This window comes from Bufo gargarizans, chromosome 4, assembly GCF_014858855.1.
Source record: "Bufo gargarizans isolate SCDJY-AF-19 chromosome 4, ASM1485885v1, whole genome shotgun sequence".
NCBI lineage: Eukaryota > Metazoa > Chordata > Amphibia > Anura > Bufonidae > Bufo > Bufo gargarizans.
In genome coordinates, this window is record NC_058083.1 from 40,471,095 (window position 1) to 40,493,346 (window position 22,252).

The following is a 22,252-nucleotide window of genomic DNA, read 5'->3' on the forward strand; positions in this document are numbered from 1 at the left end:
TATAATAAGCATGAAGTTAGTAAAAGACTGGTACAGTCTTTTACTAAAGACTGAACTGACTGAACTGAAGACCTCCTGATGCATCCTGATTGGATTTCTCTCCATTCAGAATGCATGGGGATTAAACTGAACAGTTATTTTCCGGTATAGAGCCCCTAGGACGGAACTCAGTGCCGGAAAAGAAAAACGCTAGTGTTCCGGGGAGAGATCCCTTACGCTGGGTTCACACCTGAGCGTTTTACAGCGCGTTCCTACGCGCTGTAAAACGCACAACAAGCTAGAACCAATGATTCCCTATGGGAAGGGTTCACACCTGGGCGTTTTACAGCGCGTACGATCGCGCTGTAAAACGCCCGACGCTCAAACAAGTACAGGAGCTTTTTTTGGCGCGTTTGACGCGCGTTTGGGCCATAGACTCTTTGGACAACACTGCTGTCAATCACCCAAACGCGCGTCAAACGCGCGTTCACTATTAAAAAAAACGCGCATAAAACGCGCGACAAAAACGCGCATAGAAACGCCTAGGTGTGAACCCAGCGTTAGGGATTCCATTGCTGAACATAATTATTTCTAGTTATGTACTCACAGGTTTGCAAGTAAGGTCCTTAATGTCATGTAATTACTCATTCTTATACAGTCCTGATCCTCTTTTAGATACTATTTATATCTACTCAGGGATGTATCTTTGGACTATGGGGATTGTGCCTTTTTGAGCGTGAATCATTTTAAACTCTTTCCCATACTTGTGGCTTGAGGGATAATTTCTATTCTCCTCCCGTGGTCACAATGGTGTATTGTGCCCCCCCCCCCCTTTTTCTTTCTTTGACTTTTTTGCTTACATAGTGGTTATTTTATTTGAGTCTATAAGGAACACCAAGACCAAGTTAAAGTAGTTTTTGTTTCTGATAGTTTAATTAATTTTCCAGAAAGAAGTAAACTATAGTGTTGATCACGAATATTCGAATTTCGAATTTTTATCGCGAATATAGGTACTTCGAAAATTCGCGAATATTTCGAATATAGTTATATATATTCGTAATTTCGAATATTCAATTTTTTTTTTCCTTTTTATTTTTTTTTATTCAAATGTTTTTTTTTTTATCAGCACACATGATCCCTCCCTGCTTCTAGCTTGTGGGCCAATAAGAAGGCTGCAATATACTTGACTTTAGGAGTAGTAGTGTTTGCGAATTTTGCTCTATATTCGTTTTTTCGAATATTCGCTATATTGCTATATATTCTTGTTTTAGAATTTTACGAATATTCGAAAAAACGAAGTTATAGCAATATAGCGAATATTCGAAAAAAATCGAATATAGAGCAATTTAGCTAATATAGTGCTATAATCTTCTTTGTCTAATAGTTGCAAGTTGAAAAATTTGCAGTAAAAATTAGAATACGAAAATTCGCATATTAAACAATCATTAACTTGCCGATTTTTCAAGTAAAAAAAAAAAAATATCGCGAATTCGAATATGACCCTGCCGCTCATCACTAGTAAACTACAGTTTTATGCATTCTTAGGCGTATAATACATTGGTCTGTATAGTATGTTACCAGCCACAATTTTTCTCTTTGTTAAGGGAAAACCAGAATCTACATTATATTATCATAATAAAAATCTGAGCACACTGGTGGTGGACCTGTTTTCTGCTGGAATGGAGACAACTTCAACCACTCTGCGATGGGGATTACTATTAATGATGAAATATCCTGAAATACAAAGTAAGAAAATAAAAAATCCTTAGGGCAATTATTCCAATTTGCTCCAATTGTATAACTGAATGCAAAGACATAGTGTGTTGTTATTTTATGTGGTGTATCTGGTTCGGCATTTAAGGTGTTGTTCGGGAATAAGTAAGTGACTTTTAACAGATGCCCACAGCCTGCCTCTGCTATGGAAAGAATCATATTTACCTACTCTCCGCTGCTATGGTCCTGCAATCCGGCTCCTGTGTGTCCATAATTCTAGTCCATGGCTTGTTTAAATTATCCAGCATGATCATCTGCTCCTCTGCAGCCAGTAACTGGCTTCAGTGGTGATGTGTCTTTTGTGGACACTTTACCACTGATGCCAGTCATTGGCTGCAGTGACACAGATCATCATGACTATGTCAGAGAAGAAGTAAACAAGCCATGACTGGAAGACATGCACACGAGAGCTTAGGACCAAAGCGGATAGCAGGTAAGTACAGTATAAATCTTTCCATAGCGGAGGCAGGCTGCTGGCACCTGTAGCGGAGGCAGGCTGCTGGCACCTGTAGCGGAGGCAGGCTGCTGGCACCTGTAGCGGAGGCAGGCTGCTGGCACCTGTAGCGGAGGCAGGCTGCTGGCACCTGTAGCGGAGGCAGGCTGCTGGCACCTGTAGCGGAGGCAGGCTGCAGGCTACTGGCACCTATAGCGGAGGCAGGCTGCTGGCACCTGTAGCGGAGGCAGGCTGCTGGCACCTGTAGCGGAGGCAGGCTGCTGGCACCTGTAGCGGAGGCAGGCTGCTGGCACCTGTAGCGGAGGCAGGCTGCTGGCACCTGTAGCGGAGGCAGGCTGCTGGCACCTGTAGCGGAGGCAGGCTACTGGCACCTGTAGCGGAGGCAGGCTGCAGGCTACTGGCACCTATAGCGGAGGCAGGCTGCTGGCACCTGTAGCGGAGGCAGGCTGCAGGCTACTGGCACCTGTAGCGGAGGCAGGCTGCTGGCACCTGTAGCGGAGGCAGGCTGCTGGCACCTGTAGCGGAGGCAGGCGGCTGGCACCTGTAGCGGAGGCAGGATGCTGGCACCTGTAGCGGAGGCAGGCTGCTGGCACCTGTAGCGGAGGCAGGCTGCTGACACCTGTAGCGGAGGCAGGCTGCTGGCACCTGTAGCGGAGGCAGGCTGCTGACACCTGTAGCGGAGGCAGGCTGCTGGCACCTGTAGCGGAGGCAGGCTGCTGGCACCTGTAGCTGGCACCTGTAGCGGAGGCAGGCTGCTGGCACCTGTAATGGAGGCAGGCTGCTGGCACCTGTAGCTGGCACCTGTAGCGGAGGCAGGCTGCTGGCACCTGTAGCGGAGGCAGGCTGCTGGCACCTGTAGCGGAGGCAGGCTGCTGGCACCTGTAGCGGAGGCAGGCTGCTGGCACCTGTAGCGGAGGCAGGCTGCTGGCACCTGTAGCGGAGGCAGGCTACTGGCACCTGTAGCGGAGGCAGGCTACTGGCACCTGTAGCGGAGGCAGGCTGCAGGCTACTGGCACCTATAGCGGAGGCAGGCTGCTGGCACCTGTGAAAGGTTATTTACTCCCAGACAGCCCTTTAATGGCAGCATTATATATAGCAGCTACACTTTTTACATGTTTCTTTTATTTCCATTTAGACTTGCACATGATTCTCTGAGTTTGCAGGACATATGTATAAAGCTTGTCTAACTTTTTCTGAGAACAAATTCATAGATTTCTTAAAATTATTAAGTGTTTTCCAGTGATCAAATGCAATGTATTGCATATTTACTCACAGGAATTTAGAAAACTTCAGGAATTTTGTTGTTGTATTCCAATAAATATGGTTTAAGTTAGTAGCCTGATCACTTACATGATAGTAAGAAAAATAATGTTACCATTTTACTACAGTAAATTTGTTATTACTAAATTATTGGGCATTTATGAAGGCGCCAGATTGTGATAATATTCAGAAGTCAGGACTTCAAAGCATTGATCACTACAATTATTATGAAAGCAATTTTTCAATAGTTTATTTGTATATTTACTGTAGTTGTGCCTGCACATTGTAACTGAAATGTCTCTTTTAAATAAACAGAGAAAATACAAAATGAGATTGAAACTGTTATTGGATCTGCTCAACCACAAGCCGAACATAGGAAACAAATGCCGTATACTGATGCTGTCATTCATGAAATTCAAAGATTTGGTGACATTATACCTGGAAACCTCCCACATTCACCAACTAGAGATTTGACCTTCAGGGGTTATTTTATTCCAAAGGTGAAGTCAGATACCGTACAGTACTTTATCATATAACATGCCTAATACCTACAGTATGTATGCTTAGTAAAGGGCAAGTTAGACAAGTTATTAAAATTCACATATACTGTACATGGTGGGACCCCTGAACGGGACTAGAGATGTGCAAACCTTTCAAGATTTGGCTTGTTTCAGATTTGCCAAAATGTTTCGAAAAATTTGGTTGAGAGAGAGAGAGAGAGAGAGAGAGAATGAGAGAATTGCATACCTTTGGCTTTCTGGAAAAATGTATTCAAATTAGGTTTCCTTCTAAAACAGAAAAGTATGCTAATCGTTTCTCATGGCAACTGAATTAAGATATGCAAAATTGTATATACTCTTCCTAGAAACCAAGAGTGGTGTCGCCTGACATACAATAATCATGCATATTTTTTGGTCTCCCTACTGAGAGTAAAAAATAAAAGGGTACCCCATAAGGCCAGTCAACTAAATAAGGGAATTTTTTCTTGAGCAATTCTGGTTCTCTTATCCTTCTAGAAAGAGAACTAGCTTGCATGTTTCTCTGAAAGAAGTGTAGGCTTTGAGGGATGTTCTAGTTCTCTTGTTTCACTTTCAGTTGAATATTATTTTGGAGGCCTCACTGTGGTTCATTTGCATTTAATCCCAAAATTGTAAAATGGAATTGATTATTCTTGAAGGGATTCCCTCCCTGGGAATCAGAACTTTTTGAGAAATTTGGAACTAATCTCAAACCGGTAGAATCAATTTGCTTATCCTTTAAATGGACCATTAGATACCATGATCCGAATGTTTGTTAATTATTCAAAGTAGAGATAAGCAAGCCTATTGACATTTGTTTTTTGTCTGATTTGGTGAATTTTTTAAAAGTTTGATTCATTCCCCAATCGACATGTTCACATGTTAATGTCAGTGGCTTGTTCTGCACAAGTGTCAAAAAATTATGCATTAACGGCAGCAGAATGACTGCCCGCATTTATACATGCACAAGTGCTAATTGTCAGAAGAAAGATTGGCTTGTACTGAATAAGCCAGCAAAAAATTTCCCTTTTGATTGGGAGCAGCAGCAGTACAGTGTGGTTGTGGAAAAGGTATAGTAATACTGGCATGTGGCTGTATTAGTAATGACAGCAGTAGCTGCACAGCATGAAAGAGACAAGGCAGTAGATGTGTATGTGCCTATTTAGGAGTAGTAGAAGTAGTGGCAGCTGTGTAGTGGTAATGCTAGTGGCAGTAGGGGTAATTGAAGTGGTGTCACGGCGGACGTACACTTTGTACAAAAGATAACACACCAACCAGGATCTGGACGAGAGACAGGGGAAGGGTCACCTCCTAGCTTATCCCTGACCTCTTTCCCTGCACTGCTCAGCCCACAGCAGACCTTGAAGGTAGGTGTGCTAGTGTCCTCCAGCCTGGGCTGACAAAACCCTGAACCCCCTAAGATGGTGAAGTGGGGAGATAGGAGCAGTCTGCTCGCACAGAACCTGGATGGAATAGAAGACACATACAACCGAACTAGAAATGACACTTATCTCTGAGAGCAGGAACTGACAGCCAACCTTCCCTCCAAGCTTCCCAGACCAGAATGAACAGTGTAATCCGCTCAGGGCACTGGGCAGTGTGCTATTTAAACTAATGACCCCACCCAGTGCACCTGATGAGAGGCGGATCCAGCACGGCTCCAAAGCAACCACTAAACTTGTGCTGCAATCCTGGTCGACCTCCGTACAACGTCAGAGTGGGGCATGACAAGTGGCTGTAGGGGGATTAGAAGCATGAAGTAACAGCTGTTGTTGTGTCAGCAGCAGCATTCATACAGTACGGAACATGATGGTAAGCAAACAGACAGCAGCAATCACATGATGGCAGCATCTGCAAGGGCAGACTATACATTGGTCTGAGCCAGAGGAGTGTGAAAATCTTCACGGATTCATTAATTTTGACAAAAGTGATGTTTTGTAGACTAGTGGGGGACAACTTTGTTCATTTAGGTATCACAATACCCCTTGCCGCACTGAAGAGCCTCTCAAAGATGACACTGAAGGCTGGACAAGACAAAATACAGAAAGTGAACTGGGCAAGTTTGGGCCACTGTTCCAGTGTGTCTGCCCAGAAGTCCATGGGGTTAGGGAACACAATACGTGTCAGAGACAGGATAGGTAGGACTAAGCTTGGGTGTTGAAGTGCTATGTCTCTGTTTGGCATGGCACATGAAATAATTGTTCCATCGTGTTGATGATACTGAACTGACCGCTTCGGCTTCTGCTCTTTCTGATAGTAGAGATGGCAGGAGGTGGGTGATTCTGCAGAGGGCGGAGAGTGGCCTCCTGGCTAGACACACGGTAGCTGCCTGTTCTACGAAAGCTTCAGCAAGCTCTGTACACAGTGTTTCCTGGTAATAAAGCAATTTGATCTCCCTTTTGGCAAGAGGAAAACACGGCTATTCAATAATCATCAGATTGCATGATGTTAAGCATACAGTTCTGGCCAAAGTGCCTGAGGACCCAGTTCTTTCCAGCTCCCCCCATCACTGTGATAATTGGTCATCATGGCCGGTGTCAACGTCATCTTCATTATAAGCCTTCTGCTGTCGCTCCACCACTGACTTTTCCTCCTCCAGTGGCCCAAGGAGTGGCCATTTTCTCCCGCCACCTGTCAGTACAAGGCAGTGATGGCTTTTTTGGAGAAATAATTAGGGATGAGCGAAACCGTGGAAGTTCGCTGGGTTTAGCCGAGCTTCAGGTCAAAGTTTGGATTCGGGACATGAACTTGACCCTGAACCCGGACCCAATTAAAGTCAATGGGGACCCGAACTTCACTTTATTATTTTCCGTTATGACAGGGTTATAACGGAAAATAATAGCATTCTTAAGACAGAATGCTAAATAAAATGGCCATTGAGGGGTTAAAAATAATAAAAAAAAACTCACCTCATCCACTTGATCGTGCAGCCGGTATCCTCTTATTTCTGCAGCTTCATTCAGCAGGACTTGCAATGACGTCACCGCGCTCACTACGTGGTGAGCGCAGTGACATCATCGCAGGTCCTGCTGAATAAAGTTTGAAGGATCTGCCGTGACGTCATCGCGCTCACCACGAAGTCGCTTGTGACTTCGTTAAATAACCACTTTAAAACTTGAAACCAAACTCGGCAAGCACCTCGGAACCGAAGCTGAGTTCAGTTTCAAGTTTTAAAGTGGTTTTCCACTTTAAAAATCAACTGCCAAAGTTATTCAACGAAGTCACGTGCGACTTTGCGAATAACTTACTTCGGCTCATCAGAGCCCATACATTCTAATACTGTACAAAGATGGAGAAGTACAGTATTTTTCCAAAGTTTTGAACGTATAACAGTGCCAGCGATAGACTTACTAGTTGTGTTCCTGTGAGTATTGGATTGCTCGTTCCTCTGACCCCAGCTTGTGTATTGACCACTTGTCTGGTTCTGACCTATTTACATATGACCCTGTTTTTGTGTTGTTTTGCCTATTGGTGATTGTCTGTCTCTGCATGTAAATAGCATAGGGACTGTCGACCAGTTGTGGTTTTGCTACCTAGGGCTTGCACTGCAAGTAGGAAGGGAAAGTAGACTGGATTCTAGGTTAAGGCTCACTGTCCGTGTCTGTCCCTATCTACAGGAGTTACGCAATGGATTCCATTTTTAAGCAATTTGTCTGTAGCAAATCACAAAAGCTTCAGATTTATTAAACAGACAAAGATTTGTGAAGTTCAGGAGGAATCTGATAAGTTTAGAATCGATTCGCTCATCATTAACTCAAAGCCTAAATGTTTATTAACAAAAATTTTTTACATTGTATAAGGTTATACCATTTTCTAATATACTTGCTGTATCTGTTCCTAAGGGTATTATGTAAATCTCTGCTTGCAGCAATGGTAAAATGTGATGGCCACTTGATGTGATACCAAAACTGTATTTTATAATAAGTTGTCCAGTTATATTTATCAAACTACCAGGACACATTTTTAGCTTCTGGGAGTAAAGAATGAAGTATTCTGCTGAATGACCGTAAGCAGGATGTAATAAGATTTACTTGCTGAACCTGCAATATAATTTAAAGGATGCCCAATTAAAGCTGGCCATAAACATGAGATAGGCCAAATGCCTGCTCGACCTACAGCTATCTCTTCTGACTAAAGATGAGCGAGAAGATCAAAGCTGACGAATTTCAGGAATTATTAGATTCACACCGAATCCGAATTTCCTCACGCTTCGTGGTAACGAATCACATTTTTTCCTAAAATGGCTATATAGAATATATAGCACTATTTGATATAGTGCTATATATTCATTTTTTAGAATATTCGTAATATTCTAAAACAAGAATATATAGCAATATAGCGAATATTTAAAAAAAAACTAATGTAGAGCAATTTAGCTAATATAGTGCTATAATCTTCTTTGTCTAATAGTTGTAATGTTTTTCTCATGTGAAGTCCAGATTGGAAAAAAATGAAGACTATATAAAAAAAATGATTATCGCACTATATTAGCTATATTGTTCTATATATTAGTTTTTTAGAATATTTATAATTTTTTTCCATCTGAAGTCATGATTCCTCCCTGCTTATGTTACTTAAGCAGGGGGGAATCATGACTTCAGATGGAAAAAAATGCTGAATATTCAAAAAAAACAAATATATAGCACTATATTCTATAGTGCTATATATTTGTTTTTTGACCCACGCCTGTATTGATCGCGTAATATTCGCATATTAAGCGTTCATTACCTTGCCAATTTTTTTTGTTAAAAAAAAAAAGTAGAATATAACGAATATTAGAATTTGCGAATATTTAACGAATATTCTACAAAATATTGCAAATTTGAATATTACCCCTGCCGCTCATCACTACTAACTAATCGTTGAACGCCAACATGCTAGATACTTATTTTCCTCAAGATCAACCATCGAGGAGACTGTGTTTACTCTCCCTGCAGTGCCACCACCGGAAAAATGAAGCATTACATGAAGCCCATTGATATCAATGGGCCATCCGTGTAATGCATTTTCATCAGAGACACTCTTTGTAGCCACTCTCTGTTATAAATTCTGTATTAATTCATATATTGTATTCTATATTAGGGCACAATTGTTATCCCGTTGCTGCACTCTGTGCTTAAAGATGAAACTTGCTTTGAGAGGCCGGACGAGTTTTATCCAGAACACTTTCTTGATTCAGAGGGACATTTCAAAAAGAATGAAGCCTTCATACCATTCTCACTTGGTAAGAGAGATAAAGAAAAAATTATGTCTAAGAAAAGGAAGTTCAACTGAAATTCCACTATCCGGACACATACATGTGATTAAGAGTATGTGAAAAAATGTCATGTCTGCCCTTATTAGAAAAGGAAGTTTAACCCCTTAACGCCCAGCGCCGTACATGTATGGCGCTGGGCGGGTCTTTAAATATGGTGCCCGCTCCTGAGAGAAGCAGGCACCGTAGCCGCCTGCTTCTTATAGCAGACAAATGCGGCTCATGTCCGCAACCAGCAGTAATGCAGATTGCGGACATTTAACCCCTCAGATGCCGTGGTCAATCCTGACCACGGCATCTGAGCGCGCTGTAAAGAGAAAGCGGGCGCTTTCGGTTATGCTCTGGCTCCCCCGTGCGGCGATCGGAGAAGCCGGAGTGTGTATGCAGCAGCCCCTGTCTTTTTGAATGACAGGAGGCTGCTGCATAATATTTCCTATGGAGCACTTGCCTGTAATAGGGCTTCATAGGAAAGTAGTAAAATCATCATAGATTCCAATGCAAGTGCATTGGAGTCTATGATAATAGCAATCTAAGGATTGCATGCTATAGTTCCCTATTATAACTATAAAAATGTTTAAAAAAAAAAAAACATAATTCAAATCACCCCCTTTTCCCAAAATAAAAATCATAGAACTAAAAAAAAAAAAGAAATGCCCATAGTATAAAAATATATCCCCCATACGGCAAACAGCAAAACAGAAAAAAGCGTCCAAATGATCGAATCACCGTTTTTGGTCGGTTCATTTTCTACAATAAAATTAAATAAAAAGTGATTAAAAATTCATACACACCCCAGAATGGTATCAATGAAAAGTTCAGATCGCCCCTCAAAAAATGAGCCCCCATACAGCTCCATACACATAAATACAAAAAAGTTATAGGAGTCAAAATATGGCATAAGGTATCGCCGGATTCATACTGACCTGTAGAATAAAAGTAACCTGTCAGTTTTATCGTACATCGAACGTCGTAAATAAAAAACCCGTAAGCTGTGGTGGAATTGCTTTTTTTTGCAATTTCACCCCATTTGGAATTTTTTCCCGGCTTCCCACTACATCATATGCAATATAAAATAGAAAAGAATTGTGATGGCACACTCGCATTTGGATAGAATGGAAGGATTTTTATTGTTCTATAAAATACTTAGTAATATTATTTGAATTTCATAAAAGTTATAAAAATATATAAATATATAAGAGATCCTATATGTATATAAAGTATATTATATATTCTGATCAAAGTAACTGTTCTTGGTATTATTCAGTACGAAATATATATTTCATTGGGTATTGTTAAACAGGGATTCCCTAGAATTGAAAAATAATGTCCATAGATGTTTAAAAGAGTTCTTCAAGGAGGTCCTGAAATCAGCGAATTTACAATCCACAAGAAGGCTAAATAGTAATTGATGACTGTCTTTAGTTAAATAGTGATATTCTTAAAGAATGTGCAAGCTCGCATATAAGGTCCAATATATTATGAAAAAATATGAAAAAATATATTTTAAGAAAAAAGTGCCGTGCAAAAAGTTGAAAAAGTTGAAAAATGTGCTCAATGAGTAAAATACGTTGTGCACAACAAAGGTAGTTTATAACATGCAGTTATTCTTAAAAAATGTGTTGATAAAGACGTACACCATATAGATAATGTTCATATGTTATGATGATGAGGAGTCGATGTTATTATGAATACACCAGTATTTGGTCCTGTATTCACCGGGTTTTCAAGTGTTGGTGTCCGCCTTTTAAAGAGAGAGCGACTCTCCTGGCAATTTTCCAATTCACTTGAAATTGGATGATAATTATCCCGATATATTTCAGTGATTTGCCGTTGTTGTGGGCAGAGTACATATGTTGTATTTATGGAGAAATAATACAAGAAGATGTAGTTTACTTTACCCCTATTCAGTTTGTTACAGCGTCTTCCGTCCTGCAAGGACCTTCGTGGCGTCCCACGTGATCACTTGCCTTACCACGTGATGCTGCACGTGATGATGATGTAGCCTGACGTCACGCGGTGGTTGTTCCTGATTGGCCAATCTTCCTCGCTGCGGGAAATTTGAAAGAATATCGCCGTGGCGAGTATTTTCTTCCGATGATTTTCAGTTTAGTATTGTTAATTTCCTTATGGTCCTCACTGCTTCCTCTGACCAGACGCGTTTCGGGACACTTTCTGGTCCCTTCTTCAGTGGTCACGTAGTGATGAGTCCGGAGCAAGTGAGGGTTTTTATGTACGGTCTTCTTTAAGGGGTGTTGCCTTAATTCCATTGGGTTAATTGTAAATCCTGGACTGGATTTTTTTCCCGTGGCTAACTAAGTTTGTGTCGGCATAGTTTATTTTTGGGATATTTTGATATGCTGTTACAATATGGATGCTTTTTTGGTAAAAGTGTATAAATTATGTTTCTGTAAAAGAGGTCTATTTCTATAAGAACTTAATAGTAATCATTCAGTTCCACTAGAACGCATTGTGTGCTACTTGCGGTTTTTTTGTGTGCGGTTTTAGTGCGGTTTTTTTAAAAGGTGCGGTTTCAATGCGTTTTTTATAAAAGTTTTAATTTTGAGATAGGATCCTTTATAGATATGCTTCTATCATGTTAGTCCATACCACTGAACGCTAGCAAACGTTTATAATGGAATTGATAATAAAAATTAAAATTGATAATGAAAATTATATATTTCATATTTTATTATTTTTCTATGAATCTCTTATTTAGGTATGATCTAAGTTTTTTTGATAGTGTGTATAACTTGTGTTTTAGATAGTCTTTCACTATATGGGATTATTACTGATTATCTTGATGTAGATGGGAAGTGTATGTAGGGGAGGCGCCTAAATAGGAAAGGAGATAGAGGTGCTGGTAAAGTCTTTCACTATGTGAGATTATTTCTGATTTTCTTGATGTAGATGGGAATCCAAGAGAATTTATGAATTTGACACCCTAATGCCTGCAGGATTAAACGCCGAATTAGAAATTTTTGGCTTCATATAAATGGGGATGTGCCTCTTTGGGAAAGAGAAATAGAGGTCAGGCTGTTCTACCAGCACCTCTATCTCCTCTCCTATTTAGGCCCCTCCCCCCTATACACACTTCCCATCTACATCAAGAAAATCAGAAATAATCTCACATAGTGAAAGACTTTACCAGCACCTCTATCTCCTTTCCTATTTAGGCGCCTCCCCTACATACACTTCCCATCTACATCAAGATAATCAGTAATAATCCCATATAGTGAAAGACTATCTAAAACACAAGTTATACACACTATCAAAAAAACTTAGATCATACCTAAATAAGAGATTCATAGAAAAATAATAAAATATGAAATATATAATTTTCATTATCAATTTTAATTTTTATTATCAATTCCATTATAAACGTTTGCTAGCGTTCAGTGGTATGGACTAACATGATAGAAGCATATCTATAAAGGATCCTATCTCAAAATTAAAACTTTTATAAAAAACGCATTGAAACCGCACCTTTTAAAAAAACCGCACTAAAACCGCACACAAAAAAACCGCAAGTAGCACACAATGCGTTCTAGTGGAACTGAATGATTACTATTAAGTTCTTATAGAAATAGACCTCTTTTACAGAAACATAATTTATACACTTTTACCAAAAAAGCATCCATATTGTAACAGCATATCAAAATATCCCAAAAATAAACTATGCCGACACAAACTTAGTTAGCCACGGGAAAAAAATCCAGTCCAGGATTTACAATTAACCCAATGGAATTAAGGCAACACCCCTTAAAGAAGACCGTACATAAAAACCCTCACTTGCTCCGGACTCATCACTACGTGACCACTGAAGAAGGGACCAGAAAGTGTCCCGAAACGCGTCTGGTCAGAGGAAGCAGTGAGGACCATAAGGAAATTAACAATACTAAACTGAAAATCATCGGAAGAAAATACTCGCCACGGCGATATTCTTTCAAATTTCCCGCAGCGAGGAAGATTGGCCAATCAGGAACAACCACCGCGTGACGTCAGGCTACATCATCATCACGTGCAGCATCACGTGGTAAGGCAAGTGATCACGTGGGACGCCACGAAGGTCCTTGCAGGACGGAAGACGCTGTAACGAACTGAATAGGGGTAAAGTAAACTACATCTTCTTGTATTATTTCTCCATAAATACAACATATGTACTCTGCCCACAACAACGGCAAATCACTGAAATATATCGGGATAATTATCATCCAATTTCAAGTGAATTGGAAAATTGCCAGGAGAGTCGCTCTCTCTTTAAAAGGCGGACACCAACACTTGAAAACCCGGTGAATACAGGACCAAATACTGGTGTATTCATAATAACATCGACTCCTCATCATCATAACATATGAACATTATCTATATGGTGTACGTCTTTATCAACACATTTTTAAGAATAACTGCATGTTATAAACTACCTTTGTTGTGCACAACGTATTTTACTCATTGAGCACATTTTTCAACTTTTTCAACTTTTTGCACGGCACTTTTTTCTTAAAATATATTTTTTCATATTTTTTCATAATATATTGGACCTTATATGCGAGCTTGCACATTCTTTAAGAATATCACTATTTAACTAAAGACAGTCATCAATTACTATTTAGCCTTCTTGTGGATTGTAAATTCGCAGATTTCAGGACCTCCTTGAAGAACTCTTTTAAACATCTATGGACATTATTTTTCAATTCTAGGGAATCCCTGTTTAACAATACCCAATGAAATATATATTTCGTACTGAATAATACCAAGAACAGTTACCGTACTTTGATCAGAATATATAATATACTTTATATACATATAGGATCTCTTATATTTTTATAACTTTTATGAAATTCAAATAATATTACTAAGTATTTTATAGAACAATAAAAATCCTTCCATTCTATCCAAATGCGAGTGTGCCATCACAATTCTTTTCCATTTTAACACATCCTCACGGTTTTAGGTGTACCGGTGATTGAGCACCTCTATCCATACTGACCGTCTGGTGAGCCACAGAACCCCCTCTATTTTGCAATATAAAATAGTGGCGTTGGAAAATACAACTTGTCCCGCAAGAAACAAGCCGTCAAATGGCTATGTGAACAAACAAATAAAAAAGTTATTTTTATGGCTCTGGGAAGGCAGGGAGCGCAAAACAAAAACGCAATAAAAAAAAAAAAAACTGAAAGGGTTAAAGGAATTTTCCACTCTTTAGATAATGATAAGCACTGTTGTTTCTTCCATGCGGAGCTGATTTCCCAGGGTTCCAAATGTCGGATCCCCACTAATCTGATATTAATGACTTATCCTTAGGACATCCTAAGGATAGATCATCGAAACCTTAAGGCTTCTTTCAGACGGGCGTTGCGGGAAAATGTGCGGGTGCGTTGCGGGAACACCCGCGATTTTTCTGCGCGAGTGCAAAACATTGTAATGCGTTTTGCACTCGCGTGAGAAAAATTGCGCGTGTTTGGTACCCAGCTTGGGATCGGTGTTCTGTAGATTGTATTATTTTCCCTTATAACATGGTTATAAGGGAAAATAATAGCATTCTGAATACAGAATGCATAGTAAAATAGCGCTGGAGGGGTAAAAATAAAATAAAAAAGAATTTAACTCACATTAGTCCACTTGCTCGCGTAGCCGGCATCTCTTCTGTCTTCATCTTAGCTTTTTGTAGCAAGAGGACCTGTGGTGATGTCACTCCGGTCATCACATGATCCATCACTATGGTAAAAGATCATGTGATGGATCATGTGATGACTGTGACGTCACCAAAGGTCCTTATTGCTACACAAAGCTAAGATCAAGACAGAAGGAGATGCCGGCTGCGCGAGCAGGTGGATTAAGGTGAGTTAAATTTTTTTTAATTTTTTTTTAACCCCTCCAGCGCTATTGTACTATGCATTCTGTATTCAGAATGCTATTATTTTCCATTATAACCATGTTATAAGGGAAAATAATAATGATCGGGTCTCCATCCCGATCGTCTCCTAGCAACCATGCATGAAAATCGCACCGCATCCGCACTTGCTTGCGGATGCTTGCGATTTTCACGCAACCCCATTCACTTCTATGGGGCCTGCGTTGCATGAAAAACGCACTAAGAGGAGCATGCTGCGATTTTCACGCAACGCACAAGTGATGCGTGAAAATCACCGCTCATGTGAACAGCCCCATAGAAATGAATGGGTCAGGATTCAGTGCGGGTGCAATGCGTTCACTTCACGCATTGCACCCGCGCGTAATACTCGCCCGTGTGAAAGGGGCCTAAGGCTTATCGCACACGAACGTGTGCGCTCCGTGGCTGTATTGTAGACTGCATTCGCAGATCCGCAATACACGGGCACAGTTCAGTGTGCATTCCACATCACGGATGCGGACCCATTCACTTCAATGGGTCCGCAAATCCGGAGATGCGGAATGGTGCGGAACGGAAGCACGGAGCGGAACACTACTAAGTGCTTCCGTGGGGTTTTTATCCCGTACTTCCATTCCACAAAAAAGATAGACCATGTCCTATATTTTTGCAGAACGGACAGATAACAGACCCATTAAAGTGAATAAGTCTGCGATCCGCTGCGGCTGCCACACGGTCGGTGTTCGGGCATTGCAGCCCGCAATTTGCGGGCCGCAGCACGGCCACGGGGCGCACTCGTTCGTGCGCAAGAGGCCTAAGAGTGGAAAACATCTTTAATACCATCCGGACCTCCGCCTTACATGTAGTCTGATCATTAAAAATGGTGCCAACTATAGAGCACAGCAGGAGTCATAGTCATCGGGATTCTGCAGTTTTACACAAGGCTAATGTTTGCAATTGGACATAACTCTATTCGAAAACCTTCAACCCTTCAATTGACCACGGCATCCGAGGCAGCTTTCCCTGGGAGTGCTTTGTTGACAATGACAGCATTCATCTCTCTTATAAACCATGTCTATCATAGTAGTAGTTCCTATAGAAGCCTGCAGGTGGCACAGCTCTATAAGAACATAGCACAACTATCATAAGCTGCAATGTTAATTCATTGCAGTCTAAGGCACAAGCAATCTAACAATCGTATGTTAAAGTCGCCTAATGGGGAAAAAAATATAGTTTTTTTAAAATATCAAAAAATATAGAAAACTTAAATCACCCCCTTTCCCCATAATAAAAAATAAATAAATACATAAATAAAATAACATAATTTGCACCACTGCATCCCAAAATGCCAAAACTATTTAAATATAAATGTATTTATCCTGAAATCACCTTTAAGGATAAATACATTTATATTTTAATAGTTTTGGCATTTTGGGATGCAGTAGTGCAAATTATGTTATTTTATTTATGTAAAGGAAAAAGAAGAATCAAAGTAGCTGATTTGCCACTTTTTTGTCACTTCACCTCTCAAAAAATGAATAAAAAGTGATCAAAAGTCATATACAGGTGAAACTCGAAAAATTAGAATATCGTGCAAAAGTCCATTTATTTCAGTAATGCAACGTAAAAGGAATCGCATTAATGCAGCTTAAAATTAGAATTTTGTGAAAAGGTTCAATATTCTAGTCTCAAAGTGTCAGACTCTAGTCCGCTAATTAATCCATACCCCCTGAGCAAAGGGGACCTCAAAATTAAGACTTTGGGGTTTTATGAGCTGAAAGCCATAATCATCCAAATTATAACAAATAAAGGCTTAAAATATCTCGCTTTGCATGTAATGAGTCTCATATATTAGTTTCACCTTTTAAGTTGCATTACTGAAATAAATGAACTTTACACAATATTCTACCGGTAATTTTTCGAGTTTCACCTGTACATTCCAAAATGGTATCAAACAAAACTACAGATTGCCCACAAAAAGTTATCGGAATCTAAATATGGTTATGCAAAGAAAAAAATAGTGTTTTCATTTTTCACTCCCTGCCTTTACAGGACCATAACATTTAGATTTTTCTGCTCACAAAGCCATATGAAGGTTTGTTTTTTTGTGAGACAAGTTGTACTTTCTAATTCCATATTTTAATATTGCATGTAGTGGGGAGCTGGAAAAAAAATTCAAAATGGGGTAAAAAAAAAATTCCAGCTCCCAGTGAACAGTTTTATGGGTTTTGAATTTTACGGAATTCCCTATATGGCAAAACTGACTGATACTATATTCACTATATGGCAATACTATATATAACGGTATATCATTTTTATTTATTTTTTCATCGCCATATTCAGCCCCCTGTGTGGGGGCTTATTTTTTGCAGGGTAATCTGTACCTTTCATTGGTACCACTGGGGTGTATGACTTTTTGATGACTTTTTATTGAATTTTTTTGTGGGAGGTAAAGCGACCCAAAAACTGCGAATAGCCATTTTGACTTTTTTTTTTCCATTTTGCCGTTTGCCTTATGGAATACATATTTTTATATTTTAATAGCATGGGCATTTTTGCACGTGGTGATGCCCATCATGTGAATTTTTTTTTTTACATATTTTTATTGACATTTTGGGGAAAGGGGGGTGATTTGAAATTTTTATATTTTTATTTTTAAAAAACTAATTTTAACACATTTTTTAAGGTCCCCATAGGGAACGATAACAAGCAGCCATTAGATAGTTTTTTTTATACAGTATGAGAAATACACTATGGGGCACATTTATTAAGACCGGCATTTTAGACACTGGTCTTAATAAATGCCCATACAGGCCTCTAGTTAACTGCAGTGCATACAACCGCATGCATCCGTCATGAACGGATCAGTTTAGATTATCTGTGACATGGCCAAGACGGATCCGTCCTGAACTCCATGGAAAGTCAATGGGACACGGATCAGCTTTCTATTGTGCCAGATTGTGTCAGAGAAAACGTTTGGCTCAGTTTTGTCAAGCGGACAGCAAAACGCTGCAGGTAGAGCGGAATGGAGACGGAATGGAGGCAAACTGATGCATTCTGAGCGGATCCTTTTCCATTCAGAATGCATTAGGGCAAAACTGATCCTTTTGGACCGCTTGTGAGAGCCCTGAACGGATCTCACAAACGGAAAGCCAAAACGCCAGTGTGAAAGTAGCACAAGATAGGCGTAGAAAATAATGAATGAGACGAGCCTGACGGCCTGTTCCTTTTTCCGCCCATGCCACTTCCACAATTTTAGACTTGTCAAGAGCAGGGCAAAGTCACAGATAGCAGTGCAACTAATCGTGCCGCCATCTGTGCCTGAAATACAACTAATTTAGGCATATTTCAGAATAGTAAATGACCCCCTTTGTTCCTATGGAGCCCTGCCACAGCCGCGGCACATCATGCAAATGCTTCTGGGTTTTTGCTCCCTCAGATACCGTAGTCATATTGGACCATGGCATCCAAAGAGTTAAAAGTCTGAGATCTCCATTAATGCCATTCATGGACATTAGGCCTGGATGTCTGCTGTTTAAAATAGCAGGCACACACTCATCCTGCTCGCGAGCGGATGCTCTCTTAAAAGGCCTGGCTGGAACTGGAAGGGGTTAAAACACAAGAAAAACGATATAAATACGGTATTGCTGTAATCACACTGACACGTACAATAGAATGGAGCTAAAAGGGCAGTTTTATCGCATAGGAAACTCTGTAAAAACAAAACCCATAAAACTATGGTGGAATTGAATTTCCAGTTCCACTCCATTTGAATTTTTTTTTCCAGCTTTCCACTACCTTGTACACCATAATAAATGGTCAGATTAGGCTACTTTCACACTAGCAGCACGGACCTCCGGCAGGCTGTTCCGTCGTGTGAACAGCCTGTCGGATCCGTCCTGCCGCTAGTGACCGTGTGCCCCCGGACTGCCGCTCTGTCCTCATTGACTATATTGGGGGCGGAGTTCCGGCGGAGGCACGGCGAGAGGCTGCCAGAATAAAACTACGACATGTCTGACATTTATTCCAGCAGCCTCTCGTTGTGCGCTGCCGTGCCTCCACCGGTACTCCGCCCCACCCCATTATAGTCAACCGACGGACCAGCCTGCGGGAGGTCCATGCCACTAGTGTGAAAGTAGCCTTAGAAAGTGCAACTTGTCCTGCAAAAAACAAGCCCTATATGGCAATGTGAATTGAAAAATAAAAAAAGTTATGGCTCCGGGAAGGCAAGGAATAAAAACCGAATACAGAAAAACTAAAAATCGTAAGGTCCTCAACGCTTAATGATGGAGAAGAGAGAAATCTATGATTCCTGATAATAAAAGTTATACCTTGGAATGCTTCTGTCACGGAATGTGTACAGGAAACAGGACAACACAAAATGAATATATGACTCACTGAATCCAAAACTAAGGAACAAAAAGGGAGACCCCTGCATAAGACCTGGCTCTCTCCCTTACTGCTCAGCCTATGCGAAAATCCCAATGGTAGATGATCGCATATCCTCGTACCTCGACTGTATAACACCTGAACACCCTATAATAGTGAGGGGACTCGACCACCGGCTCCCTACACTAGATACAGAGGGAGTCAGGGTCACCTGGGATCCAGCAAACAGAAAAACACAAATGAATGCACAACACTTATCTTGTAGAAGACTGGGAAGTAGGATCAGCATGCACACACACTCCAGGAAGTAATATAAACCGCACCCTGATGCACTATGGGGAGGAATTTAAAGGGATGCAATCAGTACAACTACATGACAGCTGAGAGAGGCTAACGAGATGAGGAACTGAAAGCAAAACAAAGGAAGCTCAAGGAGGAGGTTCTGAAAGGCATCTGTCAGAGCTTCTCAGATGTCTGGTGGTGACAGCTTCTTTTGACATCCCCATATGTGAGACAGAACTGAGGGTTAGGCTACATGCACACGAACGTTGTTTATTTCAATGGGTCCACAAAAAATGCAGACAGCACACCATGTGCTGTCCACATCAATATGTCCATTCCGCAGCCCCGCAAAAAAATAAATAAATAGAACATGTCCTATTCCTGTCTGTTTTCGGCATTGTTACAATGGATAAAAAATAAAATAATGCATGGCATACGGATGGCATCCATTTTTTTTTGCGGATCTGCAATTTGCGGACTGCAAAACACATACGGTCGTGTGCATGTAGCCTTAGGCCTCATGCACACAACCGTTTTTTTTTAAGGTCCGCAAAAATGGGGTCCGTAGGTCCGTGATCCGTGACCGTTTATTCGTCCGTAGGTCTTCCTTGATTTTTGGAGAATCCACGGACATGAAAAATGAAAAAAAAATCTAAGTCAAGTTTGCCATTGAAATGATAGGAAAAAACGGACACGGATCACGGACACGGATGACAATCTTGTGTGCATCCGTGATTTTTCACAGACCCATTGACTTGAATGGGTCCATGAACCGTTGGCCGTGAAAAAAATAGGACAGGTTTTCACGGCCAGGAAACACGGATCACGGATGCGGCTGCCAAACGGTGCATTTTCCGATTTTTCCACGGACCCATTGAAAGTCAAAAGGTCCGCGAAAAAAAACTGAAAACGGCACAACGGCCACGGATGCACACAACGGTCGTGTGCATGAGGCCTTACTCTGTAAAAGTGGTTTGGATTCTGCCAGACCCAAACCAGGCCAACTCTTGTCCACCATATAATACATTTCCCATGCAACAGACCAACTACCATGTGCCCTTTATAAATGTGGGTTCTTTTTAAGTCAGAAAGGGGGCATTTTGCCAGGACCCTGTCACTCTGAATCAGTTGCTACCTTTGCACCCCCCATAGCTCACCTGTTAGTTATTTGTCAAGAGGAGTTTTCAGATTGTCTGTTTTTATTTCATCCAGGTAAAAGAAGTTGTGCTGGAGAAAACTTAGCAAAAATGGAGCTCTTCCTGTTCTTCACAAATCTGCTCCAGAACTTCACATTCCAGGCCCCACCTGGTGCGGTGTTGGACCTCAGACCTGCTGTTGGGTTCACTAATGCCCCATTACCCCATGAGATACGTGCAGTTCCGATGAGACATCTCTAATATAATAAAGATGGGATCTTGTTTCCTGTAGAGCGTATTATTTTTAAATTATTTTAGTACACACATGGTGCTGTGCAAAAGTTTTAGGAAGATTGGAAAAATATGCTGCAAATTAATTGTGCTTTCAAAAATAAAAGTGTTAATAGTTTACTTTTATTAATTAACAAAACGAAAAATAAATACATTTAAAAAAAATCTGCAGTAAATTCAATCATTATTTGATGTGACCACCCTTTGCATTTAAAACAGCATCAATTCTTTTAGGTACGCTTGTCCACAGGTTTTAAAGGAACTCAGCAGGGAGGTTGTTCTTGGAGACCTATCCACAGACCTTCTATGACTATAGGCTCGCTGAAAACCTCTGGTTCTTCATGTAATCCCAGCAGACTTGATGAAGTTGAGATCACGGCTCTTTCTGGGCCATATCATCACTTCTGTACGCTAAAGATAGTGTAGGGAGCTGCTAATACTACTAAGATATAGTGTATTTAGCCTCTTTGCCCCTGCTGATTTGCTTCAGAAAGCCCAGGGATTTAGTTCAAGGTTGTTTTGTAAACACAGTCAGTCAGAACCATGAGGGACAGAGCTGCAGTGAGGAGACATCTTATGTCTCTAGGAGTCTAAGGCAAGAGGCATGTGTAATCTTTACAACTCGGAGGAATAGATAAGCAGATCTTTGAGAGTCTATATCCTTAAGATCAGCTAGTGAAGCTGGAGAGTATAGGAATAGATTGTCACCTGCTCCTCTTTATCTCCCTCACATAGAGCCGGTAGTTCTGCTCTCTCTTACTTATATATAGTGATGAGCGGGAGGTGTCATATTCGATTTCGCGATATTTCGCGAATATTCGATTGAATATTAGTCTTATATTCGTCGAAATCGAATATTCGTCATTTTTCAATTTATCACGAATAATATACGATTTAATTATTCGCGTATTGCGATTTTTCTTTTGACAGTATAAGGCAACGTTACTATGACTATGGCTAGGCTAATATGTGTATTTTACGAATTTTCATAATATTGCTCTAACTTCGTCTTTTAGAATATTCGTAATATTCTAAAAGACGAAGTTAGAGCAATATTACGAATATTCG

General features: G+C 40.6%; 1 protein-coding gene across 1 annotated transcript in view; it reads left to right on the forward strand.

Moving 5' to 3' along the window:
* LOC122935170 (cytochrome P450 2K1-like) overlaps positions 1 to 21,154 on the forward strand; it is a 77,105-nt gene extending 55,951 nt beyond the window's left edge. Inside the window, exons 6-9 of the mRNA XM_044290935.1 lie at positions 1,584 to 1,725; positions 3,782 to 3,966; positions 9,067 to 9,208; positions 20,970 to 21,154. Of these exons, the coding sequence (XP_044146870.1) occupies positions 1,584 to 1,725; positions 3,782 to 3,966; positions 9,067 to 9,208; positions 20,970 to 21,154 (654 nt within the window). The remainder of the gene's footprint in view (positions 1 to 1,583; positions 1,726 to 3,781; positions 3,967 to 9,066; positions 9,209 to 20,969) is intronic.
* The last annotated feature ends 1,098 nt before the right edge of the window (positions 21,155 to 22,252 follow it).